At 52.6% G+C, this 22968-nt stretch overlaps 1 protein-coding gene across 3 annotated transcripts in view; it reads left to right on the top strand.

The window, feature by feature from the left end:
* Positions 1 to 4025: 4025 nt before the first annotated feature.
* fus (epithelial splicing regulatory protein fusilli) overlaps positions 4026 to 22968 on the top strand; it is a 72840-nt gene continuing 53897 nt past the window's right edge. For all 3 annotated transcript variants that reach the window (XM_037234166.1, XM_037234165.1, XM_037234164.1), the window contains exons 1-3: positions 4026 to 4196; positions 8113 to 8256; positions 22564 to 22783. In XM_037234166.1, the coding sequence (XP_037090061.1) occupies positions 4074 to 4196; positions 8113 to 8256; positions 22564 to 22783 (487 nt within the window). In that variant the 5' untranslated portion in view covers positions 4026 to 4073. The remainder of the gene's footprint in view (positions 4197 to 8112; positions 8257 to 22563; positions 22784 to 22968) is intronic.

Below are 22968 nucleotides of genomic sequence, written 5' to 3'. Positions count from 1 at the left end.
TGCACGTCGACGGCAGCTTCGCATGGAGTGACATCGAGCTGCAGTGGTCGTGGAAGCACCCAGAAGACACTGAACGGGAATATAAATCCCCTACCCCCACATGCACGGAAACATATATAGCCTGATTTCATTTTATTACATTTAGTGCAGAACAACCACAGCCTAGGTATGTTAGAAAACACAGTACTAATACAAGTGCTGTGTTTTCAAAAGAGTGTGTTTGATGCGTTGATCAGCAGAACTCGCAGAATCTCGCCAAGCCGGAGGTAAGCACCTGCTTACCTTCGTGCCCCTGCGCGATGCGGTGCGACTTTGGTCCCAGCGCAGCGCATGCCGGCGATTTTTCCAGCGTCAGCATTATTATGGGCGAGTGCTGGCGATCATATCCGTAGGGCAACGTCACATGTGTTGCATGATTTGTGGTTACGTCGCGCAAGCACTGAGCGCAGTTGTATAACACACCGGGCTGCGTCGATCCACCACCAGATGCGTGTTTGCGGTGTTTTGTGTCACCAGTGTTTGCGGCAAGTTCCGATTTTTTGTAGTTCGGTTTATAATGAATAAAGCTTGCTGCAAAAAGGGCTCGAAAATGTATGTACCAGCAATGTTGCAGTGTGCTAACGAGCTTATCATGGCCCATTGCTCTTGTTATTGTTTTCCTTCTCCTTAATGCACGTTAAGTCATGACATCAGCAAACTGATCCGATTTAAACTAAATTATCCTACTATCGATCAAATGAAATCCATTAAATCAGTCTGGGAAATCAAAACCAAATGGTGATGCACCAAAAGATTAACGATGATACCATTCCTACAATGCATAATATTCCTGTTTCCCGCCTTCTTCCAGGATAGCCATTGGTTTCTTGATACGGGCCTAACTAATGGCACGTTTAAACAGCAGCACCAGGTAAATTGAAGGTTAATTATTGTCAGAATGGGAACCCTCCACTCACGAAGTCATAGCGTAAAGTCAGCACTGACTCCAAACTGCCGACTCTGAAGGCCATGTGTAGCCGGCCGGCCGGCGCCATAGGAATCCCGAAAGGCCAATTATATCTGGAGGGCGTTACGAGCAACGTGCACACACGTGTCAAAGCAAGTCCGCACATACTGCATTTTGAGTGAAGAATCAGCTCGCAGAAGTAAAACTCGGCACATTTCAAGGGTCTTCTAAACGTAGACGGCTTGTAAATTTGGCGCTTTTTGGCTAAAATGTGATCGGCTTGCTTTTATTTACCGATATGACGTAACGCATAACGCAATCAGTTCCAGTCTGTAGTATTTCGAACGTCGCTAAGTAGTGAAAAAAAATGCTGAAACAATGCAACAGCAAGAGACTATAGTTCAGAAATCACATGAATGTCATCATAAGAAACATGAAAAGTGTATGCAGAAAAACAAAAAAAAAGTTCAAGCAAGCACGCTGCTGGATGTGGTGGGGAAGGGGAGGATTTTAATTCAAAAGCTTTTTCTACGGATTACAGCATCAACATTGCTAGTTCTTAATATGGTGATTTTCATCTGTCTACTACGAATTTGGCGGCGCCGACATTTATCATGCGCGTATTAATGAACGCAAAAAAGTTGATAGGGTTGAGGGGGCATGAACTTTAACAGCCGCTATGCAAGTACGGCTCTGATTCGTAATAACATCCTCTTAAAATGCTCTCTTTGAGTTTCGATTTTTAACCCTCGCCCTGATAGGGATCGCTGTAGCTCCCCAATCCACTATATTTTAGGATAACTTTGCAGCCTACTCTGCAGTTGCGCCCAATTTTTTGTATTTAGCCTGGGGCATCTATAGCCCGTGCTTTGAACCCAAAAACGTGTTCCCAGTTTTTCTGTTTTTGGAGCAGCGGTGGTTTTTGAGAAACACTGCACGGCGACCTACGGTTTGGCACGGCTGGCGGGAGGCAACTGACGATGTCGCAGAACGCGCGCGGCGGGCCTACGTTGCTCCATTAACAGGGCTGTATATCATGCATATATCCTCAAAACAAAACACATGCAAGGTATACACTACCGCACTCAGAATTGAAAAAGAAACATGTCTTTTAGGTTTTGTATCGCCAATAAGTATGGTCTTTTATAAACGATGCAAACCTGAAAAATTGCGGTTTCTTGGGAAATTTTAAGTTTGACATAGGGCTATGGTCTCAATGATCGATCAGCATGACAGCACACAAGATAGCACCAATCGCAAGTACTCGTTGAGACCAATCCAAGGATGTGCTTGCCTAGCTTTATTTTTAAAACTTTAAAAACATTAGGGGGGTCGCACTATCACTGACCCCTCCTTACCAGTCCACGTTATGAAAACCGGCGAACCAGGGCGACGGTTAATGCTTTCTAAATCCTTGGTGTCCAAAATATTAGAAGATGAGGGGAGGTGCAAAATCACGTTGGAGAAAACTATGGAGGGTACAGTGAATCGCCCAAAGAACACAAACTGATGACCTTATTGACACACCGGAAACGACATGCGCACGACACAGAATCCTCAGACAGGATCATCGTCATGTGGAAAACCATGCAGATCATGGTTCTCTCGAGCCAAGAGGGAGGTTTCACGATTTCACACGAGTTTTATTCAAATTCACGGGATTTTGGAGAAATTTTGACGCTTGGCCCGCCTCTAGAGTCTATTTTAACGTGTGGATGCGAAAGGCGATCAAATTTATCATAAGCGCTGATTATACTGTGACGTGCAACCAAACTTATTTATGTACGCACCCACCCACCACACACCCCACACCCCACACACCCACACCCACAACACACCCACACCCCACACCCACACACCCACCCAACCCACAACACCACCCACCCAACACCCCACCCACACACACAACACACACACACAACACACCACACACACAACACACCACACCCCACCACACACCACCACACACACACACACACACAAACACACCCCGCACGCACGTACACACGCACGCACGCACACACACACGCCATATATATATATATATATATATATATATATATATATATATAATATGTACATATATATAATATGTATATATATAGGGACAGTATATATATATATATATCTATATATATATATATATATATATATCATATATATATATATAATATGATATAATATATATATATATAATAAATAATATGATATATATATATATATCTCTCTCTCTCTCTCTCTCTCTCTCTTCTCTCTGTCTCTCTCTTCTCTTCTCCTCTCTCTCTCCTCTCTCCTCTCTCCTCTCTCTCTCTCTCTCTATCTATCTATATCTATATCTATATCTATATCTATATACATTATGCCTGAAAAAATGCAGAGAAATATGTGCAATGTACGCCTTTCTGGTATCTAGCTTAAGCCGCACGATCACCAAGGCAAAAAAGACAGACAAAACATGACGTGAGGACTTTCAACAGGAAGCGTATGTGTATGATCCGTTCTTTCTAATGCACTTGGTAGTGGAGGTGATCTGACTGGAGCCTGATAGGATTTCTCAGTCATGTCACCTAAGCCAGACGTGCGGCGCTGTCCACCGTGCGGCCTTTTCCCGGCCGAAACCGTACGGCTTTTTACCGGCACAAAGCGAGAAAACTAGTTTTGTTCCCGGCGGCACGGAAAACCTGCTCTGGTATCACGAGCAGGTTTTTAGGGATCGCACTAATTCAAAATGGCGGCCGCGAGTGTGCCACGTGGTCATGGATAACTTTGTCCAACAGCAGACGAACTGCCCCCTCACCGCGCCAGCCGTCCGTTGCGAGTCAGAAACCCGAAACACTTGCACACGCGTAATTGTTCGAGGACCCATTACCGACCGTAATCAACAGGTCTCGACCGGGCCACGTTCCCAACAGGTAACCGCCAATCGGCCCGCGAGCCGCATGCTCTCAGCCACTAGAAGCGCGCGTTACAGCGGCACAGCCAGGTGTGCACCAATGGCGAGCGGTGTTCTACCGGGGCCAGGTGCGAGTGCGGGCTGCGGGTTCGTGGCCGGCCGGCCGCCTGGCAGTGGGCAGGTCGACTCCACTCGTGTGTGTGTCTGTGTGTGGTGCGGACCTGACCTGGGACCATGTCAGTGTACCTAGTGATATGCCATGCGGTGACCGCCGGCCAGGACGGCCCACTGCTCGGGTCGGACGAGGAAGAGATTGTCCTGCTCATCTACCTGGTCCTAGACGTTGTTAATAACAAGGTGAGGCAAATTTGAACGGCGATGCTGAGACATGACATGCCAGCCTTCTTTTCTGAGCTTAACGCATGGCCTCGCGTTCGTCTTCAATTTTTTCCTTTGATTTTTATGCTGCTGCTGGTGGACAAAACTGTGGAGCGGAATTTCAACAGAGCCTCAATCTCAACGCCGCACAGAACACGCAGACACTCGCACAACGACATTTTCCAACGGAACACCCTAAGGTGGTCGCCAGCACCGCGTCATCCGCAGGTAACGATAGGAACCCGGTGTGAGATCGGCCCCAGATAGCGTCCCCTCGCCGGGCGGGCGGCCAGCGGCCCACATGTGCCGGCGGCGTCGGCGTCAGTGGCGCGCGAACACTTGCCCAAGCGGCGGCCAACTGTTCACTTCTCACAACGCCACGACGCACCGGCCTCCCAATCGGTCCCAAATCTTTACTGCCGCCGATAACGTGCGGGCTGCGGGCTCGGCGACCTTAGCCGCCGGCTGCAGTGAAGCCGGCGTTGGCGGCCGCAGCGGCTGCGGTGGCACGCTCCAGCGGCCACGTCGCCGCCGCCGCCGCTGCGGGGCCAGCAGCGCTGACCTTGGAGCGCTGCTGGATGCGCGGCGGCCGGCGTGGAGCGCCATCGAGTGCGGCAGTAGCGCCGAGCCGCGAGTAATGCCACTGTCAACACGTGTGTTTGAACGCGATAAACACCTGTGAGAGGGCCGCAGGTGTTTGCGCGTCTGCCACCGACCGGAAACGGGGCGCACGATGAGACGGCCGACGGGTGACGCAGCGTGCCGGGGAGAAACGCACCTATCTCCCTCCCCTTCTCCCAACCACACAGCGCAGCAAAGCACCCATTCCTTTTCCCACATCCACCAGGGCGTGTAATCTCCAGGCTTTGCCCTGTCAGATGCTCAAAAGATTCATGGTGTAGCACCGGGGATTTCCAGTGCGACCGCATCCTCGGCCATTCCATTGCGCTCCAGCCGCCGCCAGCCGTCGGCCGCCCGTGCGTGCAAACGTCCAGAATTTCCGCACGGCTCGCCGGCTCCCACGGCAGCCGCGGCGACTGCAGCGCGCCACAAGTGGCCAGCTTTCCCCGACGACGGCGATTAGCGGCCGCCGGCTCCAGCCGCCGGCGACCGCACGGCCGGCCGACGCGCACAACAACATAACACTGGCCGCCGACCCGACCGCTTCGCCGAACCAGTCCTCGGCGCCCGCTGTCTAGGTCGGCCGGCAGCCCCCGGGTGCGGATGCGGTCCGGCCCAATGGAAATCGCCGTCGGCGTACGCAAATTTTGAAGTACACCGATGCGACTTAAGGTGTTGTTAAGTACATACTAGCAGATCCCTTGCAGACAATGTGGCGTGTGCTTTTTAACCATACTCCCCTTAAAAGAGCATCATAGACTGATCACATTGGTACAGAACATCAACCACGAATGCCTTCTTGGCCTTCAGTTGAAATCAAACAATGGGTGATGACTCTTCTGCCACTATACCTTCTTGGCAAGCTTGTTTAGTTCCTTGTAATCCCACATTTGAGGTTTCAAGCACACTGCACTGTCCAGAATCTTGAAAATGGACCAAATAATCATGTTTTTGTATTGGTGTGAGTTGTATTGTTTGCCTTTTTGTTATTTGTTGAATGATTATTGGTCGATTGGGTAGTCCTGCGTATTTGCTACTTGGCTGAGGGGCTTACAAAATACATCAAAATTGGGTCCTGATCAAGTTAATTAGTTCCGCAATGATCAAAATGAACACCAAGGTACTTGTCGATCCGTGGTTCACCCGAGCTCGAAGATCCTGCCTTAAGGGAAATTATCTTTCACCGGTCATAATGTTTGAGGCATGACAACAAATTCAGCTAAAATATTGCGCAAGCATGCCATCCCAGAGATTTGAACCGGAGTCTTCCAAAAGCATAGTGCAGAGTTAGTCATGCATTTGTGGTAGCATCCCACCCATGACCAGCGTCGTTCATACTGTTTTTCGCGTGCCGGGTGCTAGCCGAAGCGTCCCGCTGCTGAGAGCGCGGAGGAGCCGGCCACACCGTTGCCCTCCCCTCCCCTCCTGTTTGGACGGAGCCGATCGGCAGTCATGGCGAACGCCTCGCCTGGGGCCAACTTGGCAGCATTCCGCACACGGCCTTCCCTTGGCCGAGCAAGTGGACTCGTCCGGACGCACGCGCAAATAATGGGCCCGGGAAGGAATTTAAATAGAAGCAGGGTCGGCGGTGATGCATATCACAGGGACTCCTGGAGGGATGGGGAGGCGGAGGGGATGGGTATAGGACGGGCACTGCCGCTAATCTGAACACGAGATTACTGGAAGACCATGGGAAGTCCTTGGATGTACAACACCTGTCTGGGCGGGTACAACAGCTGATGCTTCCACGCTCGGGCTCCATCTTGACACATAGTCTGCACCGTAAACGTGTGTCTCACGATGGACGCCATCCATATATTTAAATGAAGTAAATGCAGTCCATCTTGTCTGTTGGTGTGACAGTTTTAGAGGGACTGCCCTATATGCAAGCTTTTACAAAACGGTTCACGACAATGCTCGGGTTTTGTGATCATTGTGCATTTCCAATATTTTCGACACATGAGAAGGAGCAGGTGGGGGATGACGAAGGGTTAGTGTCAGTCTGCATCGGGCAGTGGGAAATAGTAAAGGAAAATAGATAAAGCAAATTGGCGTAAGGGAATGCATGCTTTACCCGTGAATGAACAGGTGGAGTCCTGGTGTGGTCAGCTAAGGATTGGGTCAGATCCTGATAAGATGAGAATGCACGGAGCTTGAACAGGCATGGCACTCAATCAGGCTTGTGCTCGATTCAGTCTTGTTTGATTCTTATCGATTCTGATAGGAACGATCTTGGTGTTATCTTGGCTGGAATAAAAAGCTTGTTTAAAATGTGCAAATTATTAGCTTTCAATTCTGACAGTTTTGCTCGTTCTTAATCTGAGCTTGGATTACGAGAAGTGTGACCAAGTCAACTATCAAATCAGATTGATTAACGTGAAAGCACCGAAACGGATTATAACCCCCTTATAATGTTATATATATATAATGTTATATAATATATAATTATGTAATTATTATAATTATTATATAATTAATTAATTAATTAATATATAACTATTATAATATATAATGTTATAGGTTCTAATGACATCAGGCATGATATTGATGATCCGCGTGACTTTGCATTTAATTCGATTGCAATTTTAGAATACATCTCCGTGTAGATAACTTTGTTGCACATACGCTAGTGGTGTGCGTACTGGCTGTGCAAGTACTGGAGGGAATAATCGCATGGTACATCATGAGTAATTACGGCGAAAATCGCTGCGAGCTGGATCGTGATAGATGATTACATTGGTTTATTCCACGCTGTGTGAACACGAAGCTTTGCCTTGGTTCATTGATGTCTTGGTCGATAACATCTTGCTATTTGATTAGTCATTTCTGACAACATGCTACCGAAATAAATAGTATTTATTAGAAAAGACGGCTTGTATTTATACTTCAAGCTTTTACAGACCCTGGCGCTACAGCACGTGGAATTCGTTGAACTGTTCAATTATTAAGGTTCAAACCCTGTGGTAGTTTCTAACGATGCAATGCTCTCCTTTGATGCTGAATCAAATATTTATTACCTGACATGATTCGTCGATTTTTATTCCACATAGATCTCGTACACGTCTACTGGAAAGTATGCTCAATCATGTATTCATAATGTAAACCGTGAAAAGAGGTCGAGCTATTCCTTTGATTTTTCTTAGTAAATCAAGTGCCCACTGACGGCCGACATAGAAGCCAAACCCATGGTGGTTGTTGAGTTGTTCATGCCTTGACAGTGCGCTGTCTGCATCACTCCACACGCCGTGCTCATCAGCGGCTCGTGTTCCGGCAGGTGGTGGCGGTACAGCAATACGTTGTGCGGCCACAGTCAGCCGACGCCGCCGACAGCTTCCTCTCGGAAGTGTGCAAGAACGACTACCAGCTGACCGAGGACCAGGTCAAAAACGGCGAGTCGCTGGAGTCGGCAATACTACGGGTAAGCTTGAGCTCACAGAACATGTCTGCTGCTTCCCCAGCCTACAATCTGTGCTGGCAGTTGTCAGGTTCACCCCGTCTCCTGTGCATATTCCAGTGCAATGCGGAGTGCATCAACCGATGTGAGGCACATAAATTCCAATTCGAGCCACTAGAAATAAACGCAGCCGATAAGGACGTCAACGAAAGACAAGACTGGCATGCGATATGGCAACCCTCGCCCTGATTCGCCGTTTTTTTAGAACGTGGTCTGGTAGAGATGGAGGGGTAGGAGGTGATGGGACAACTCTGACCCTTCCAAATTAAAAAAAGATAGACCTTAGCAAGAAAGACAGGTGGATTGTTCTAAATAAGATCTCGCAATTATTCTTAGTTTTATGGTTTTAGGCAATAGCTGTGCCCAGTATGGCAGGTCAAAGGTCGGATTTTCACAAAATCGCAGTTTTTGGGCTTTATGACATCATACCTACGAGATCATACCTTGTTGTGATACAAAACCTAAACAAGCGTGTTTCTTGTTTAATTTTGAGCACAAAAGTGCATGTTATGTATATTTTGAGCAAGCATTTATGATATATGACACCCTTAATGTAACAACGTCGGCCTGCCGCGCGCGTTCCGCGGCATCGTCGGTTGCTGTCCGCCCGCCAACTCAGGCCGCAGATCGCCGTGCAGTGTTCCTCAAAAACCGCCGCTGCTCCGAAACCATGAAAGCTGGGAGCACGTTTTTGATGTCGAAGCACATGTAGTGGATGCTCCAGTCTTCTAACATTCTGGTGCGATTGCACAAAATACCGGAAAGGCATCCTAAAAAAGACTTAACAGGGGTTACATCGGCCTCCTATCAGAGTGAGGGTTAAAAACTCATTCGACCTGAAACTGAAACTGCAGCTGGACATTTTCAGCTAAGCCTATCATTACCATGTGGATCACCGGTAGGTACACGTCATTAGCAATCATGATATCAAACGGCGCACACGAAGCCGCGAACAGCTTCCTCTCAGAAATTTATTAGAAGAACAAGAAGGACTGGAACAACGAGAACAGCAGGGACAACAAGAACTACACCAAGAACCCATGCATTTGGACCTGTGCTGGCTTTTCAGTGGTCACCTGTGCCACAAGCAGCACAAATTTCATGATTAATTATGACATTGTTGCATCCGCACTTGGAGCATTTACTCTGAACGCTGTCAAAACAAGCTACCAGATTAAAAGCACACAAGGAAAAGCACAAACATGCATAGCACACGACAAGCAAGTGAATTCCACGCATGAAATTGTACTCTGAGCAGAAGATGGTAGATTGCTGGCAACTAATCAGTACTTACCACCAATCAAGGCCAGCGCAACCCAGGCTCAAACCTGGGCGCCCTGGGTGCTATAATAAAACTCAGTGGAAACAAAAAATATTTGTAACGTCTTTTCATCAGCATTCAACATATTTTTTAACAGGCATTCAGGCTACCACTGTGGCTAGTTGTCTGTATGCAAGCCTTTGTCGAGGATTCGAGCCGTGCATTCGACGTCGGTCAATAACTGGATGAAGACTAAAGCGCTGCAGAAATCAAGGGATGCCAGCACTTGAACTGAGAAAAGTTTTTCCGGCTAAATCGGTGCCGTTATCTCCTTTCATCAAATTGTTGATTTTCATAAGATATGTTGAATTTTGGAGCTTTGATGGGTCGCACTAAGAGCTAAGAATGTCACATGAGCGGAGCTTGCGACATTCTTGAATAAAAGTGTTGTTGACATCCTAGTGGTCTCTGTACCACAAATGGGGCGATGAGAGACAGGAGCTAATGTTGCGTCTCATAGCCATCAGGGAGAAATATTTGCCAGTAGAAAGTTTTCAGTTGGTATGCAATGCACGTTGTTGCGCTATGTTACCATTTTAAATAGGAAATGCCAGAGATTCTAAATCGCGGACCCCGGTAACGACCTTGCGGCACTTCTGATGGATTCGTCTTTTTTGCGATAAAGAGACCAAAAAAATGTCTACAGGCGGGCGGGGCAACCATATCCATGTGAGCCAATAAGCCTGAAGGCAAGTTAGTCAGGATTAGAGGGCTGGTGGGATCATCTAGAGGTCATTGGTCCACGATGTGAGAAAGTGTGGCTTCTCTTTCCGATAATCGCAATTAATTGTAATGCTAATACTCCAACAGCATGCTTCGCCAAATGCTCGCCAAGATGACACCTGAACACAGACCGTTTCCAGCTGGGCCGGTGTTCTGGTTAGGCGTCACTGCAAGGTCCTGAACACAGACCGTTTCCAGCTGGGCCGGTGTTCTGGTTAGGTGTCACTGCAAGGTCCTGAACACGAACCGTTTCCAGCTGGGCCGGTGTTCTGGTTAGGTGTCACTGCAAGGTCATTTCTCTTCATATGACAAAGGGCAAAACAGCGCACGCAGACGCGGAAATGCCACCTGGTGGTGCCCTCTGGTGGCTGGCCTAACGAGGTCCCACGGTCCGCAGCCAGGCAGGGCGGGGCCCTCGGTGGCGCCGCTCGTCCCGGCCGCGCCGTGACCGTCCCGCCCCCCCCCCCCCCTCCGTGTCGCGCCGTTTTTGTCGCCGCCATGACGCGGCGACACGCTGTCCGGAAGCAGATCGGCGCATCCCGTTTAATGATGATAAACGGCGCAAGCGGCAGCGCCGAGTGCGTGCCGGGTGGCGGCGGCGCACCGCGCGCCCCGGCGGTCAGCTGTAAAATGGCGGACGCAGCGGCCGCCGACGCCGCGTGCCGGCCGCCGAGCCGGTTCGCCGGGGGCGGGTGGGGAGGAGGCGGCACGACGCGGCACCACCGGCTCGGCTGCAGACTTGGACACGGCGGCTTAGCGCTCGGACATAGCGGCTCGGCGACATTTGCGGTCGCGTATTGAACGTGCACGTCGAGAGGAAACGCCGCTGGGAGTGGCTTGGCTCGGATCAGAGAACACATTTTTTCTGGTAGACTTTGTTCCGAGAATTGTGCACGGCTGCTTTTTGCGATACGCTGCTTACAAACCATAATTCCACTTTCATGTTTGCTTTTTTTGCAAAGGTTGAATAATTTACCGCTGTTGAGGCTGACCACAGCGCCTTCCAAACGCAGCGGTAAAGTTAACGCGTGTCGCCTCCTATCAACCGATGGTGGGGTAGGGTTGCCTGTCCAGTGCCGGGGCAGGGTGGGCGGTGGTTCCGCGCCGCGCCGCGCCGCCACCGTCGCGCCGCCACCGCCGCGTCGTCAGCTGAGCCACCAGCTGTCTGCCGCTTCGACCCGGGGGGCGCCATGACCGGTTCGCCGCGCCGAGCAGCGACCGAGCGTGGCCGGCTGCGGCAAGCCCGGCGCGTCTGAGCGCCGCGCGAGACATTGCGGCGGCTACGTCTCACTCGCGCCATTGTGCGTGCAGGGGCTGTGATAAGTCGCGACTACTAATTTGAAGACGCCAGTTGTGTGCTGGAGCGCCGACAGATGAGTGCCGGCGGTCGGTGTCGTAAAGCAGACCGACCGGTCGGCGGGGCCCTCCAGGCGCCTTCACAGCATGTGAATAGCGGATAATTAGCGCCCATTGTCCGCGTGGTTTTTGTGGCACTCTGAATAAATTTCCAGTGCGGTGATAACTTTGTCGCGTTCCGGTTATGGGTTCTTTGAAATCCGCTGACCGGGCTGTTGAAAAGGTAGCACGTTGTGTAGTAGCCGTGGTCCTGGAACACGCTGGTAAAGTAAAACACTTGACACTTTGATTACACGGACATAAGATGTTTCGCCCTTTCCCCTCTAAGTGATGACTAATTGTCACCTGCCAGATAATTATATGGTTTGGGACTGCGACTACACGCTCAAGTTTCTAAGCAATCCGCTTCTTTCATGTGGTGCACGGCACCCATTGCCGTTGGGTAAGATATGCGACATATCAGCTGTGAATTAGCACATGCATGTGCTGCAACACCGGTGTAAAGAAATGTTGCATGTGTGTTCAATGCATACGGGTTCAACGCATACAAGTATGGTCGTACACATCGTATTTTCGTAAAGAATGCCGATCTCGAGGAGCCCTGAGCACGGGCTACACGGCGCTTTATACACTCGCTGTCCACTGTCCCTCCTCTCTTACTTTTTATTGACAGCGAGACTGCCTTTCATAAGTAATGTTCCCTATACATAATCAGAATACTTTCGACGGTCCTTTGCTTCTTAGGACTAGTTTCGTTTCGGTGCGTCTCTCTCTCTCTCTCTCTCTCTCTCTCTACTCTCTCTTCTCTCTCTCCTCTTCTCTCTCTCTCTCTCTATCTCTCTATCTCTCTTCTCTCTCCTCTCTCTCTTCTCTCTCTCTTCTCTCTTCTTCTCTCTTCTCTCTCTTCTCTCTCTCCTCTCTCTCCTCTCTCTCTCTCTCTCTCTCTCTTATCTCTCTCTTCTCTCTCTCTCTCTCTTCTCTCTCTTCTCTCTCTATCTCTCTCTCTCTCTCTCTCTCTCTCTCTCTCTCTCTCTCTCTCTCTCTCTCTCTCTCTCTCTCTTTCTTTCTCTCTTTCTCTCTTTCTCTCCCTCTTGCTCTCTCTCTCTCCTCTCTTTTTATCTGTGCCCCTTTCCCTTTCTATACCCTGGAAAAGGTGACCTTCTCCGGCATTGCCAGTCTACCCGAACAAAAATGCGTTCGTACCGACGCACATTTTGTGTTCCGTATAGCAAGCATGCGCAGATTGATAATAACTCGCATCACCGTTGCTCTTTTGAGGATGTTCTACAACGACCTAAGTCCACTTACTTCGTTTTATTTGGTGTAAAATTGGTGCATGTTTTGCTATGTGATGTAGCCTCACTCAGAAAAGGTCGTCTCACAAGGGACGCATCAGCCGCAGAAGCGAGTAAGATTCGTCGGAGCATTGTATTGACTATAAGCCGGTGAGCGTTGAGGAGTGGAGTTTTAAAGTAAGCTCATATCTCAGTATCGAATCCGTTCATGCATCAGAGAGTACGGTGAAGTTGGGTTAGGGTAGAACTTTACACTGCGTCCTGGCCCACATGCTTTGTATAGCAGCTATTCTCGCCCCCTCGCGTGCTCCAGTGTTTCGCAAGCCCCATTTCCATCTCGACCCTGCCGTCACGAGTGGGCAGCAAGCGTGGCAATTATCCACGTGGCCTATTACGGTTCATTATCCTCCATTTTCCTTGCACGATATCTGCGCATGAACCAGGTCATTCGGGATGCTGGCAGCCACGTCGCTGCAAGGCTCCTGGCCGCGCCTCTCCCACTCCACGCCTCCGCTCTGCCTTGCCCTAACGGTGCCGTTCGGCCTCGTCGAAGCTGCTCCTCAACTGCCCTCTCCCCATTGGCTGCTCACATGGCTCGTGCGCGCTGCTTGGCCGGCGCTCGCGCTTGCGGTTCGCTGAGAGCAGCTCGTGCGGCGCGTCCGCAGCTGAGTGGAGCCGACCTCTCCGGCTGCGGGCGTGCGCCAACATCGCGCGACGGCCGACGCTGGCCGCGTGCTGCCCGGCGGGACGGGTCACGCCAGACGCGCCAGGTCACCGCGCCACTGGCAGCCGAGCGCGGGCGGCCACGCCGCCCAACGGTGCCAAGGTGGCTGGCACAGATCTGGGGTGGTCTCGGCTGCATTGTTGTGCACGGCACATGGCCCAGATAGCGGGCGGGAGCCAGCGCGCCGCCCCGGAGCCAACGAACCCTAATGCGGACACCACTCGTTAGGCGACCGCGGCCGTCCGCCAGCCCTGTGGCGCCTGGAGCGGACGCCCAGGCTGCGGGGGTGGGTGGGGCTGATGACAAGTCGCGTTTGCAGCAGCCAGGGCTGCCGGAAATTGGCGGTGCCGTGGTGAAGCGAGGGGAAGGGTGGGAACTGTCTAGGCGGGCTGGGAGAGTCGGAATTCATGGTCGACGCCAGCTGTCTGGCATGGTGAAATGTTACATAAACACATACGCTTGTCGGCGATAATATTCCGAGTTTCTTGCGCTCAGCCATGCCACTGAATAATCATGCGAAAGTGCATAAATATGCATCGCAGTGGACAAGACGCCATCTCGGCATTCAAATGTCAGCCTTCCGAGCATCTGTCCAGTTGACCACGTGCACTCTGCTCCTTGCCATCGCTCGAGGGCGTTGCTCCCGGTGACCTTTTCAAGTTCAGATGAACAAGTGTTAGCATGGCGTAGCCCAGCCTACCGTAACAATCTGCCAAAACCAGCACCTCTCCTTATCTAGCCTAACCCCGCAAGGCCCGCCGACATCCAGAAAGACAGTAACGCGCTGAAATCTCACCATGCCACGAGCCCACCTCTCGAAACTTCTCTGAGGCCGCCGTCTGGAGGCCGCGAGTGCATTGCCTCTCGGCGACAAGGCCAGAGCCGACGTCGCCAGCTGTCCGCGCCGTCTGCCGTGGTGCCGTCACGTGCGACGGCGTCCAGGCGGCGACACGGATGCGCGCCTCTGGCGTCTGGCGCTCCGGCGCGGCGCGGCGCGGCGCGGCGCGGCGCCACGCGGCGAGGCGCGGCGCGGCGCGGCGCCACGACAGACACAGCGTTGACGACAGGCGTTCGTTCTGGTAGCGTCCAGCCGGGCTGAGCCGAGAGATTCGAAATTTCGCAGTACATTCGGATTACCCGTGCTGGTAAATGCGCTAACGCTGTTATTCGTGATGATCTGCTCTTCACTCTGTATCATTTAGTTTTATCTTAAGTTTTTACCGCCCTTTGTGCTAATTCATCTTTTTCCACTACTCCTGTCTTTTCCTTTCCTTCCCTCTCCCATCTCCTCCTTCTTCTCGTTCTTTCCGCTCGTTTCCCTTGGTCTCCTATCTGCTCATCTGTATATCTCCCTTCACTATGCCTGCATCTTTCGGTATCTCCTCCGCTCTCCGTATCTTTTCCAACCGACCACATGATCATACAATCTACGACCCTGCAATGATACGATCGTGTGCTCGCTCGACGTCCTCCCACTTCGTCCTATCTTCCCCCGCACTTCTTCCCTCCCGTCTCCTCCACACACCCCCTCCTGTTGCCTGAGGCGCTTCGGCTCATTCTCGCTGGGCTGGGCCGGACCGGCCACTGAGTGCCGCTGCTCTCGGATTTGCTCCGGAGGCCTCCCACCACCTCCCGGCGCAGACAGCAGAGGTGTCGGCTGCTCGGATCTGCTCCGGATGCCTCCCGCCACCTCCCGGCGCAGACAGCAGAGGTGCCGGCTGCTCGGATCTGCTCCGGATGCCTCCCGCCACCTCCCGGCGCAGACAGCAGAGGTGCCGGCTGCTCGGATCTGCTCCGGATGCCTCCCGCCACCTCCCGGCGCAGACAGCAGAGGTGCCGGCTGCTCGCAGCACCGTCAGGCCGACCGCTGCGAGACGACCGAAGGGCCGACCGACACGCTCCTGCAGCCGGTGTTTGCCGGCCGGCCGGACGGAGGCGGCTCCGCTGCTCGGCATGAGAGCTTGGTCACTGGGATCACGCCAGTCTTGGAGGGCCGCCCAGTGTTTGCATTGTGCCGCCTTATGGTGCCATGGGTCGAGGCAAATAATACAGTGAAGGAGAGGTGCAGAGAATGAGGCACAGTGTGTAACATAACAGTAGCATACAAATGTTCGAAAAAGGTAGATGAAAAGATGAAAAGAGGCCTCCTACGAATTCATGATCAGATGAACACAACAAATTGACCGGCCGGGGCAGCTTTAGAGGATGGCTTCCTCATGAGGAGCGCGGCGAAGAAGGGATGCCTCGCGTGAAGCACAGACCAACACCCACTTCTCCGAGACTTCAAGACAAAATGGGCGTGGATGTGTGTGAGCAAGTAGTACTTTGACGTCAGAGGGTTGAACATGCCGAAGCCCAACCCAACAACGGGGTTGCCAGATTCGGTATGTTCAGGAGCATCCGAGGCCACCACAAGAGTCTAGACGTAAAGAAACATCAGGCAGACAGCGACAAAGTCCTGGGTCATTGAGAGATCAAGCTACGTCCGAATAACGAGCCCAGAAACAGAACAAAGGCTGAAAATATCAGCGCAGGATTCCTAAAAATTGGGATTTACTTCACGCGTCACAGCAGCAAATAGTCGGTGGCAGATGACGCACAATAAGAAATAGCAAAAGACAGTCGTAAACCATAAGACTGTCGGTGCGTCCTGACAACACCAAGAGTGCAATTCAACCCAAAAGTCTCACGACGAACGCTAATATATTTTGGTGTTGTTAAATTAAAAAACACGATAAGCACACCCCACCTGGATGCGCTTCCCAGACGAGTAAGCCATTCCACAGAGAGATTTGTTTCTAATCTAGATAAGCTGAGTTGGGATAACACGGTCTGAACGTGCCAGCTCTCGCCTGATCCTAGGATTCACTCTGGTCGTGAGCCCTCACCCTTGGCGATGCAACGGGAGAAAGTCAAAGCGCGGGCCGGACCTTACTGGAGCCGATCGTGAGGAGCTGGCTGGGAGAGCCCCGGACGGGGCACGGAGGCGGTGCCGCTGCGCGCTGGGAACACCCGCCAGCAACGTCATCCCCTCTGTCACCGTCCCGTCGGCCGCGGAGGCGCACTGACAAGGGCTAGGGAGCGGGAACTGCGGGCTCGGCCTCCGACTTAGCGAAACCTAGCATTTGCACCCTAAAATTTGGGGAAATATTTAGCAATGGCCTCATGGCGCCACACGATCAAAGCGTTATATATTTTGCCCGCTCCCTTTCAAGTTTTCGGTAAGTTTCTACACCCGTGAACCCGTGAGCGGGCGGTGACGAGCCATAATGCCCAAGACTGACTCCCGGGCGCGCATAGTCGCCTATCCTCACTCCACACGCCAGCAGGGCTGAGGTCAAGCAGTGGCAGCTCCGCCCCGTCGGCTCGTCTTATGGGACGTCTCAAGACTGGCCACAGATCCGCCTGGAGCTGCCAGGCCGTTCAGAGACGCTTCGCCCCACCATTCACCGGTCCTCCCATCGAGGCAAAGGCGGCGGCGCTTTTCATCCCAGCATTTGATGCATTGCTTCGAGACACCTTTGGCTCCATTCAGCGCGGCGACAGATCCGCCTCAGGCGCACACGAACTCGCTGAGCTAATGGCTGTGCTGCTCCGCTTCGCTTCCCAGTGCATTACTATGCTGAAACTTCACGGGATCCTGTCAAGGATTCCATCCATCGTTTTGCTCTACGAGAGACAACGAACCCTCCGCTCAGGAGACTCATGACTCCAACGCCCATTTGCACTCTCCAACCGCGTCGAGATACACATGTTTGACCCAAGTAGCCTTCCTCCTCGAGACCAATGGCCAGAGTTTCGTACAACATCCGTCTAGATTAAATACCGCCCAGCCAGTGTGCCGTCGATGTCCGCTGCGTGTGTTGTCAATATCATTATGTACGTGGGTTGTCGTTATCTGGTGGCCTTCCTTCGCTCCACTGCTGCTCTGGCCGACTTGGTCGGCGGTCCAGCAGGGGTGTTGAGCTGACCGGAACTGCACGGATAGCCTGTAGGTCACAATGCAACAGTGCTTCGACCGGACATCGTTCATCTGGAACAGCCAGCTCTTACACCCGCTGGAGCCTTGACTCGTTTCAGACGGTCTGTTGCAGCCAAATGAGCGGGTAGAGTAGCCTACCAGTCCTGCTCAGCTGTTTGAACCACGTCTAGTTCCTGTCCGAAACCGTTTAGAGCGGGCTGTAGCCGTTGGAGCGATTTTGGGCGCGTTAGCCGTGCCAGCGGAGCGCGTTCGGCGCCACCGGCCGTGACCAAAGTGACGATTTCCGAGGGCGGGGCGGGGCCGCCGGGGCCGCTGCGTTAGCCCATTGACAGAAACGCAGTCCCCCCCCCCCCGCGCCCCCCGAGGCATGATCCGCACCGGCCCGGCGGCGTGACTGGCGGCGGAAGCGCGGAGGGGGGGGGGGTGGGGGTGGGGGTCGGGGTGGAGGTGGCATGAAAGGCGAATACAGGCAACCCCTGCTGCAGTGTACGCATTTGTGGCAGTGCCCCATTGCTACCATGACAATAAGAGATGAGTGTATGACCAATGAACATGGCAGGATAAAGGTCGACTCGAATGTGAGGGCGAGTGCAAATGCGGCAAATGACAACATCTCCTTCAACTATTCATGCATCATTTCTAAACATCCTGATTCACGTGAGGCCCCTCGAGACAAAGGGTCCGAGTTCGGGGCAGGTTCGGTAAACTGAACTATGAGCATGTTGCTGAGATTTTCGGGGTCGGATTAGCAACATTTCTTAAGCTGTGTGACAGTGATAAGACCCGCCTTTCATGGTCACCAGTGATGATGTCACCAGTGTCATGCGGGCCTCACTCGGAGGATCAACTGGGTGTTCTAGTTCCACAAATTTCATATGCTGTCTCACTCCATCCATTCTTTCAACTCCATTTCGGTGGATGGCATCTCAGATGCAGTGAGTGAAGGGAGAGTTTGTCGTCGCATCCGATAAATGAGACATACAAAGGTTACTTCCCAGCCATGCGAAACACCCTGTTTATGCGGGCAACTCCTGTGGCCGTTCACCTCGGGTGAGACCCTTAAGGACATCTGGCGGCGATTGCTGGAAGACTTGCTGTCTAAACACAAAGCACGTTTGCCGCGCAGTTCAACGAGATAGAATGATTTTGCGCCATGAAGAATCCGCACGTCATGACCTACATGCGCTGGGAATTTCTCATTCAGATAGTTAATTAATGCAATACTTATCATCCAAAAATTCATGCCGTTCAAGCAGTATTTATACTTCATCTCAAAGTTTGTAACGCAGTTAAGATACGAGTTTGTCCAAATAATTAGCAGGGTATCTGAATTAATAGCAGTGCATTGTTAACAGGTGGTTCTGTTTATATTGCAACATTATAGCGCCAGGACTATTCATTTGGAGCGTTAGAACGGAGTTACCTCATGGTTTCATGACTATAAGCCAACATTCATTAATGCAGCGAGCCATATACCTAACCATAGTACGTGTGATACGTGAAATATGGGCATGCAAAACAGCTACGCCTAAGAACCTCCTTCGCGTGCATTCATTCACAGATGTAATCCAGCGAAAACACTGTTTTTGCGAAGACCTGGGAACTCTAAAACAAAAAGGTAGAGGTTATTATTAATCAAGTGCGATTAGAATAACACCGGCTGAAAAGTTGTGTGGAACGATCAGATTAGCCAGACCGGATGGCTGGCAAGTTGCATGAATTCGCGGTTCTCCAATACAATGGCACGAATGATGAATAATTCATTTTCAGATGAGTGTCTTTCATGCTTGGTGGACAGGATTACCCAAAGCCCCTTAATGAACTAGGTCGATCAGTATTCTTCTAAGTGGCACTATCGATCTTTGCAAAGCGGATAAACAGGCTGCTGTACTTTGGATGATGCAATGCTACCTATACCCCTTTTGGGCAAGATGTGTTGACATCACGTTGTCATTGTGGCACCATCTCTTAGTGTGCTAAGAAGTGGGGCCAGGCACGCGACGGTCCCCGTGCCATTTGCACGCGTTTCTTTTCGTCCAAGCCGCAAGGAGAGCTACCTTGAAAAACACGCACCCTCTCTACCTGAACCAGACCGCAAACCGTTTCAGCGTGTGTCGAGTTAAAATACCGTCACTGTCTGGCGGGCTGCCTTTTCGCCCAGCGCAAAAAAGGAGCACTGTTGCCAGCGTTATGAGGGCGACGGAAGCGGGCCCGTCGCCGCCGCGACCGGTTCCACTTTCGAACGGGTGCGCGGCGCCAGCCATACGGGCCGCCCCGGGTGAGGGCGTGATCGAAGCCATCGGCGGCGGCGGCGGACGGCGCCATGGAGGCGCGGTCAATAAACCCGTCCGGACGCGGCGCGCCGCTCCACTTCGTCGGCCGCTCGGCTGACGTCACAGGCTGACGTCACAGCTGCGGTCGGACGACGGCGGCGGTGCGCCACATCTCGGCGCGGCCGCGGACAATTTGTTGCCGCATTTGGGCCCGACTCAGCGCCGCACGGCATGGCGAACGTGGTTCAGTGGCCGGACGGACCGCTCTGCCGGAAAGATGAAAGGCTGACGACGAAAACCGAGCAAATGTACCTGCGATTAGAGGTGGGCAGTCATGCCTGAAACTGCTGGGAGGAAGTTTCTAAAGAAAATGTTTCACGGAATCCCATGCGATCCTGAACGCTTCGCAGTGAACGGACATGCTTCCGATAGTTTATACACACTTGAAACCTATCCACGCAACCTCATTAGCTTTGCTAACCTTTTCCAAAGCCACATGGAAAATTTGTCATTGCTTTGTCATTGCGTTGCAATGCACAGAAGCTCCGTGAACGGTTACAAAAAGTATATTTGAAGAGATCTACATGCTCATTGCCTCCCCAGATGCTGAAATGCAATGCGTCTATCCTACTCTTCTCAACGTGGCGATAAACCTTAGACACGCTGCCAACCGCCGTACATAAGTGCATTTGCATGTAATTATGTTAAAAATTTGATTCTTCTTGATGGCAGAAGAAAGATGTGTTGGAAGATCATCACTTCGATCAGCATTTAATCCAGACATATGCGATGCAAGGGCAACGACCTCCATAAGCAGCACATTTCAGCCATTGAATGCACCCCGCCGACCAAACCAGTCACTCGTGTCTACGCCTCTCTCCATGATGGCGATCCTATCATGCAAACGACACTATCAGCTTTCCAAAAGCGCCATTACTTTTCATAGCGCCGACCGTGCCGTATTTCGGGCCCGGTAATGCATCGACACCGCTGTGCGTGCGTCGCGCTGGAGCGACGCGAGCCGCAGCGCGCGCGCCGACCGCAGCCGCCATCGGCGCGCGGGAGGTTTCCTAACGCTCGTCGACAACGCAACAACCGCGGCTGATACCGCACCGAGAAAACTGGCGCCGCAGCCTGCCACTGGTGTGACGAAACCGGCCGACGCGGCGGGTGTGGCGCGGGCGTCAGCGGGCCTTCCTGGCGGTGGCTGCCCCACAGCGCCGGCGCGGCGGGTGTGGCGCGGGCGTCAGCGGGCCTTCCGGACGGTGGCTGCCCACAGCGGCGTCCTGAGCAGCGCCGGCGGTGAATGGCGAAGTATCGGAAGCGATGTGAAATCCGACTTGCCCTCATTTGTCCCCGTTAACGTGGCGTCTGTCTTTATGCGTCGTGTCTGAATATGAGCAATGTCTGTCGGCACATGCACCGTGCTCGCTTTCACATGCAGCACGGTGCATGTGAAACGCACCGTGCGGTGCATGGGATGCACCGCACGGTGCGGCGCATCCCCGCAAGTCGCGATCGTCACGGGCGTTTGGCCCCGGTTCAAGTGCGTAGAGTTTGTTCTTTTGCGTACGGATGATATTTCTGAATGGTCTCTCACTAGTCGTTTTGTCAGTTTTGTCAGTCAGTAGTCAGTTTTGTGGCCGTTTGGGTTCACTTCTGAGTAGCACATCTCGGCTCTGCCCGCGGTTGGACTCGGGCGAAGCAAGTCGTCATCAGGTGCCAACCGCATCCCTGCCCATCCGAGCGGAAAACCCGATGTCTGTTACCGTGCGCTCAGTGTAACGACATTTTTAGCGGCATCTAGTTTTGGCTGATTTAAGCTGATATCACAATCTTCTTATAAGGGATTGCTCTCTTTTGTAGATGGAAATCACAGTGGGTCTGGGCCTAGTGATACATTATATCGCGCTGCATGGGTCACTCAAAGATACAGCTTATCTTTGAGCCTCAATGCATCATTTTCAGCGCGGCAGCAAAATGTCCTGTCTCATGACTTTCGTTTGCCAATCGTCACCATATAAATCGTGCGGCGTGCACCAGTGCGTGCCGACAATCGCCAGCTCAGATCTGGAAGGAACCGCTGCACCACCAACGCATTATTAGCTTGTCTGTTCATGTGCTGTGGAGTGGTGATCGCGCACGTCCCACCCGACGCCGTCCCGTCTGCACCGCTGGCTGGACGGCGCTGTTGAGTGGTGGGCGCGCACATCCCACCCGACGCCGTCCCGTCTGCACCGCTGGCTGGACGGCGCTGTTGAGTGGTGGGCGCGCACATCCCACCCGACGCCGTCCCGTCTGCACTGTTGGCTGGACGGCGCCGTGGTGTGGTGGGCGCGTACGTCCTATCCTACGCCGTCCCGTCTGCACCGCTGGCTGGACGGCGCTGTGGTGTGGTGGGCGCGTACGTCCTATCCGACGCCGTCCCGTCTGCACCGCTGGCTGGACGGCGCTGTGGTGTGGTGGGCGCGTATGTCCCATCCGACGCCGTCCCCGTGACCCGCTCACCAGCGCGAGTGGCCCCGGCTGCGCCGCTGGCGGTGTCGGACGGACGCAGCCGGATGTGCTGACTAACCGGACGGCCTCTCCGTTTCCAGTTCGACCAGTTCGCGAGGTCGAAGCTGGCACTGGACGGCGGCAGCACGTTTCACTTGGTGACGGACGGCCAGCTACACCTGCGACAGTGCCTGCACCCGGAGGCCTGCAACAAGCTGCTGGAGCTGCCGCACTATTACTGGGCCTTCCATGACCTGCGCAAGCAGTTCCGAGCCCTCTACCAAACGGAGGAGATGAACTCGGTCCAGGACATGCTGACTTGTATCCTTTTCGGACTGCAGTTCTGTGACACCCGACAAGTGTGTTCCGTAACAGTTTTTAGAAGTCAAAGGCAGGGCTGGCCGAGGGCCTTGTCCGGTTGCAGCGGTGCATAGCCAACCATCCTCTTTCGGTTGTGGATGGGTTGCCGGTAAAGCGAGTCAGGAAAGCAGGATCTCTGTGGGAGG

This window comes from Pollicipes pollicipes, unplaced genomic scaffold, assembly GCF_011947565.3.
Source record: "Pollicipes pollicipes isolate AB1234 unplaced genomic scaffold, Ppol_2.1 Scaffold_7231;HRSCAF=8579_pilon_pilon_pilon, whole genome shotgun sequence".
Lineage (NCBI taxonomy): Eukaryota > Metazoa > Arthropoda > Thecostraca > Pollicipedomorpha > Pollicipedidae > Pollicipes > Pollicipes pollicipes.
The sequence above is the reverse complement of the archived record's forward strand: the minus strand, read 5'-3'. Positions and strand labels throughout refer to the sequence as shown.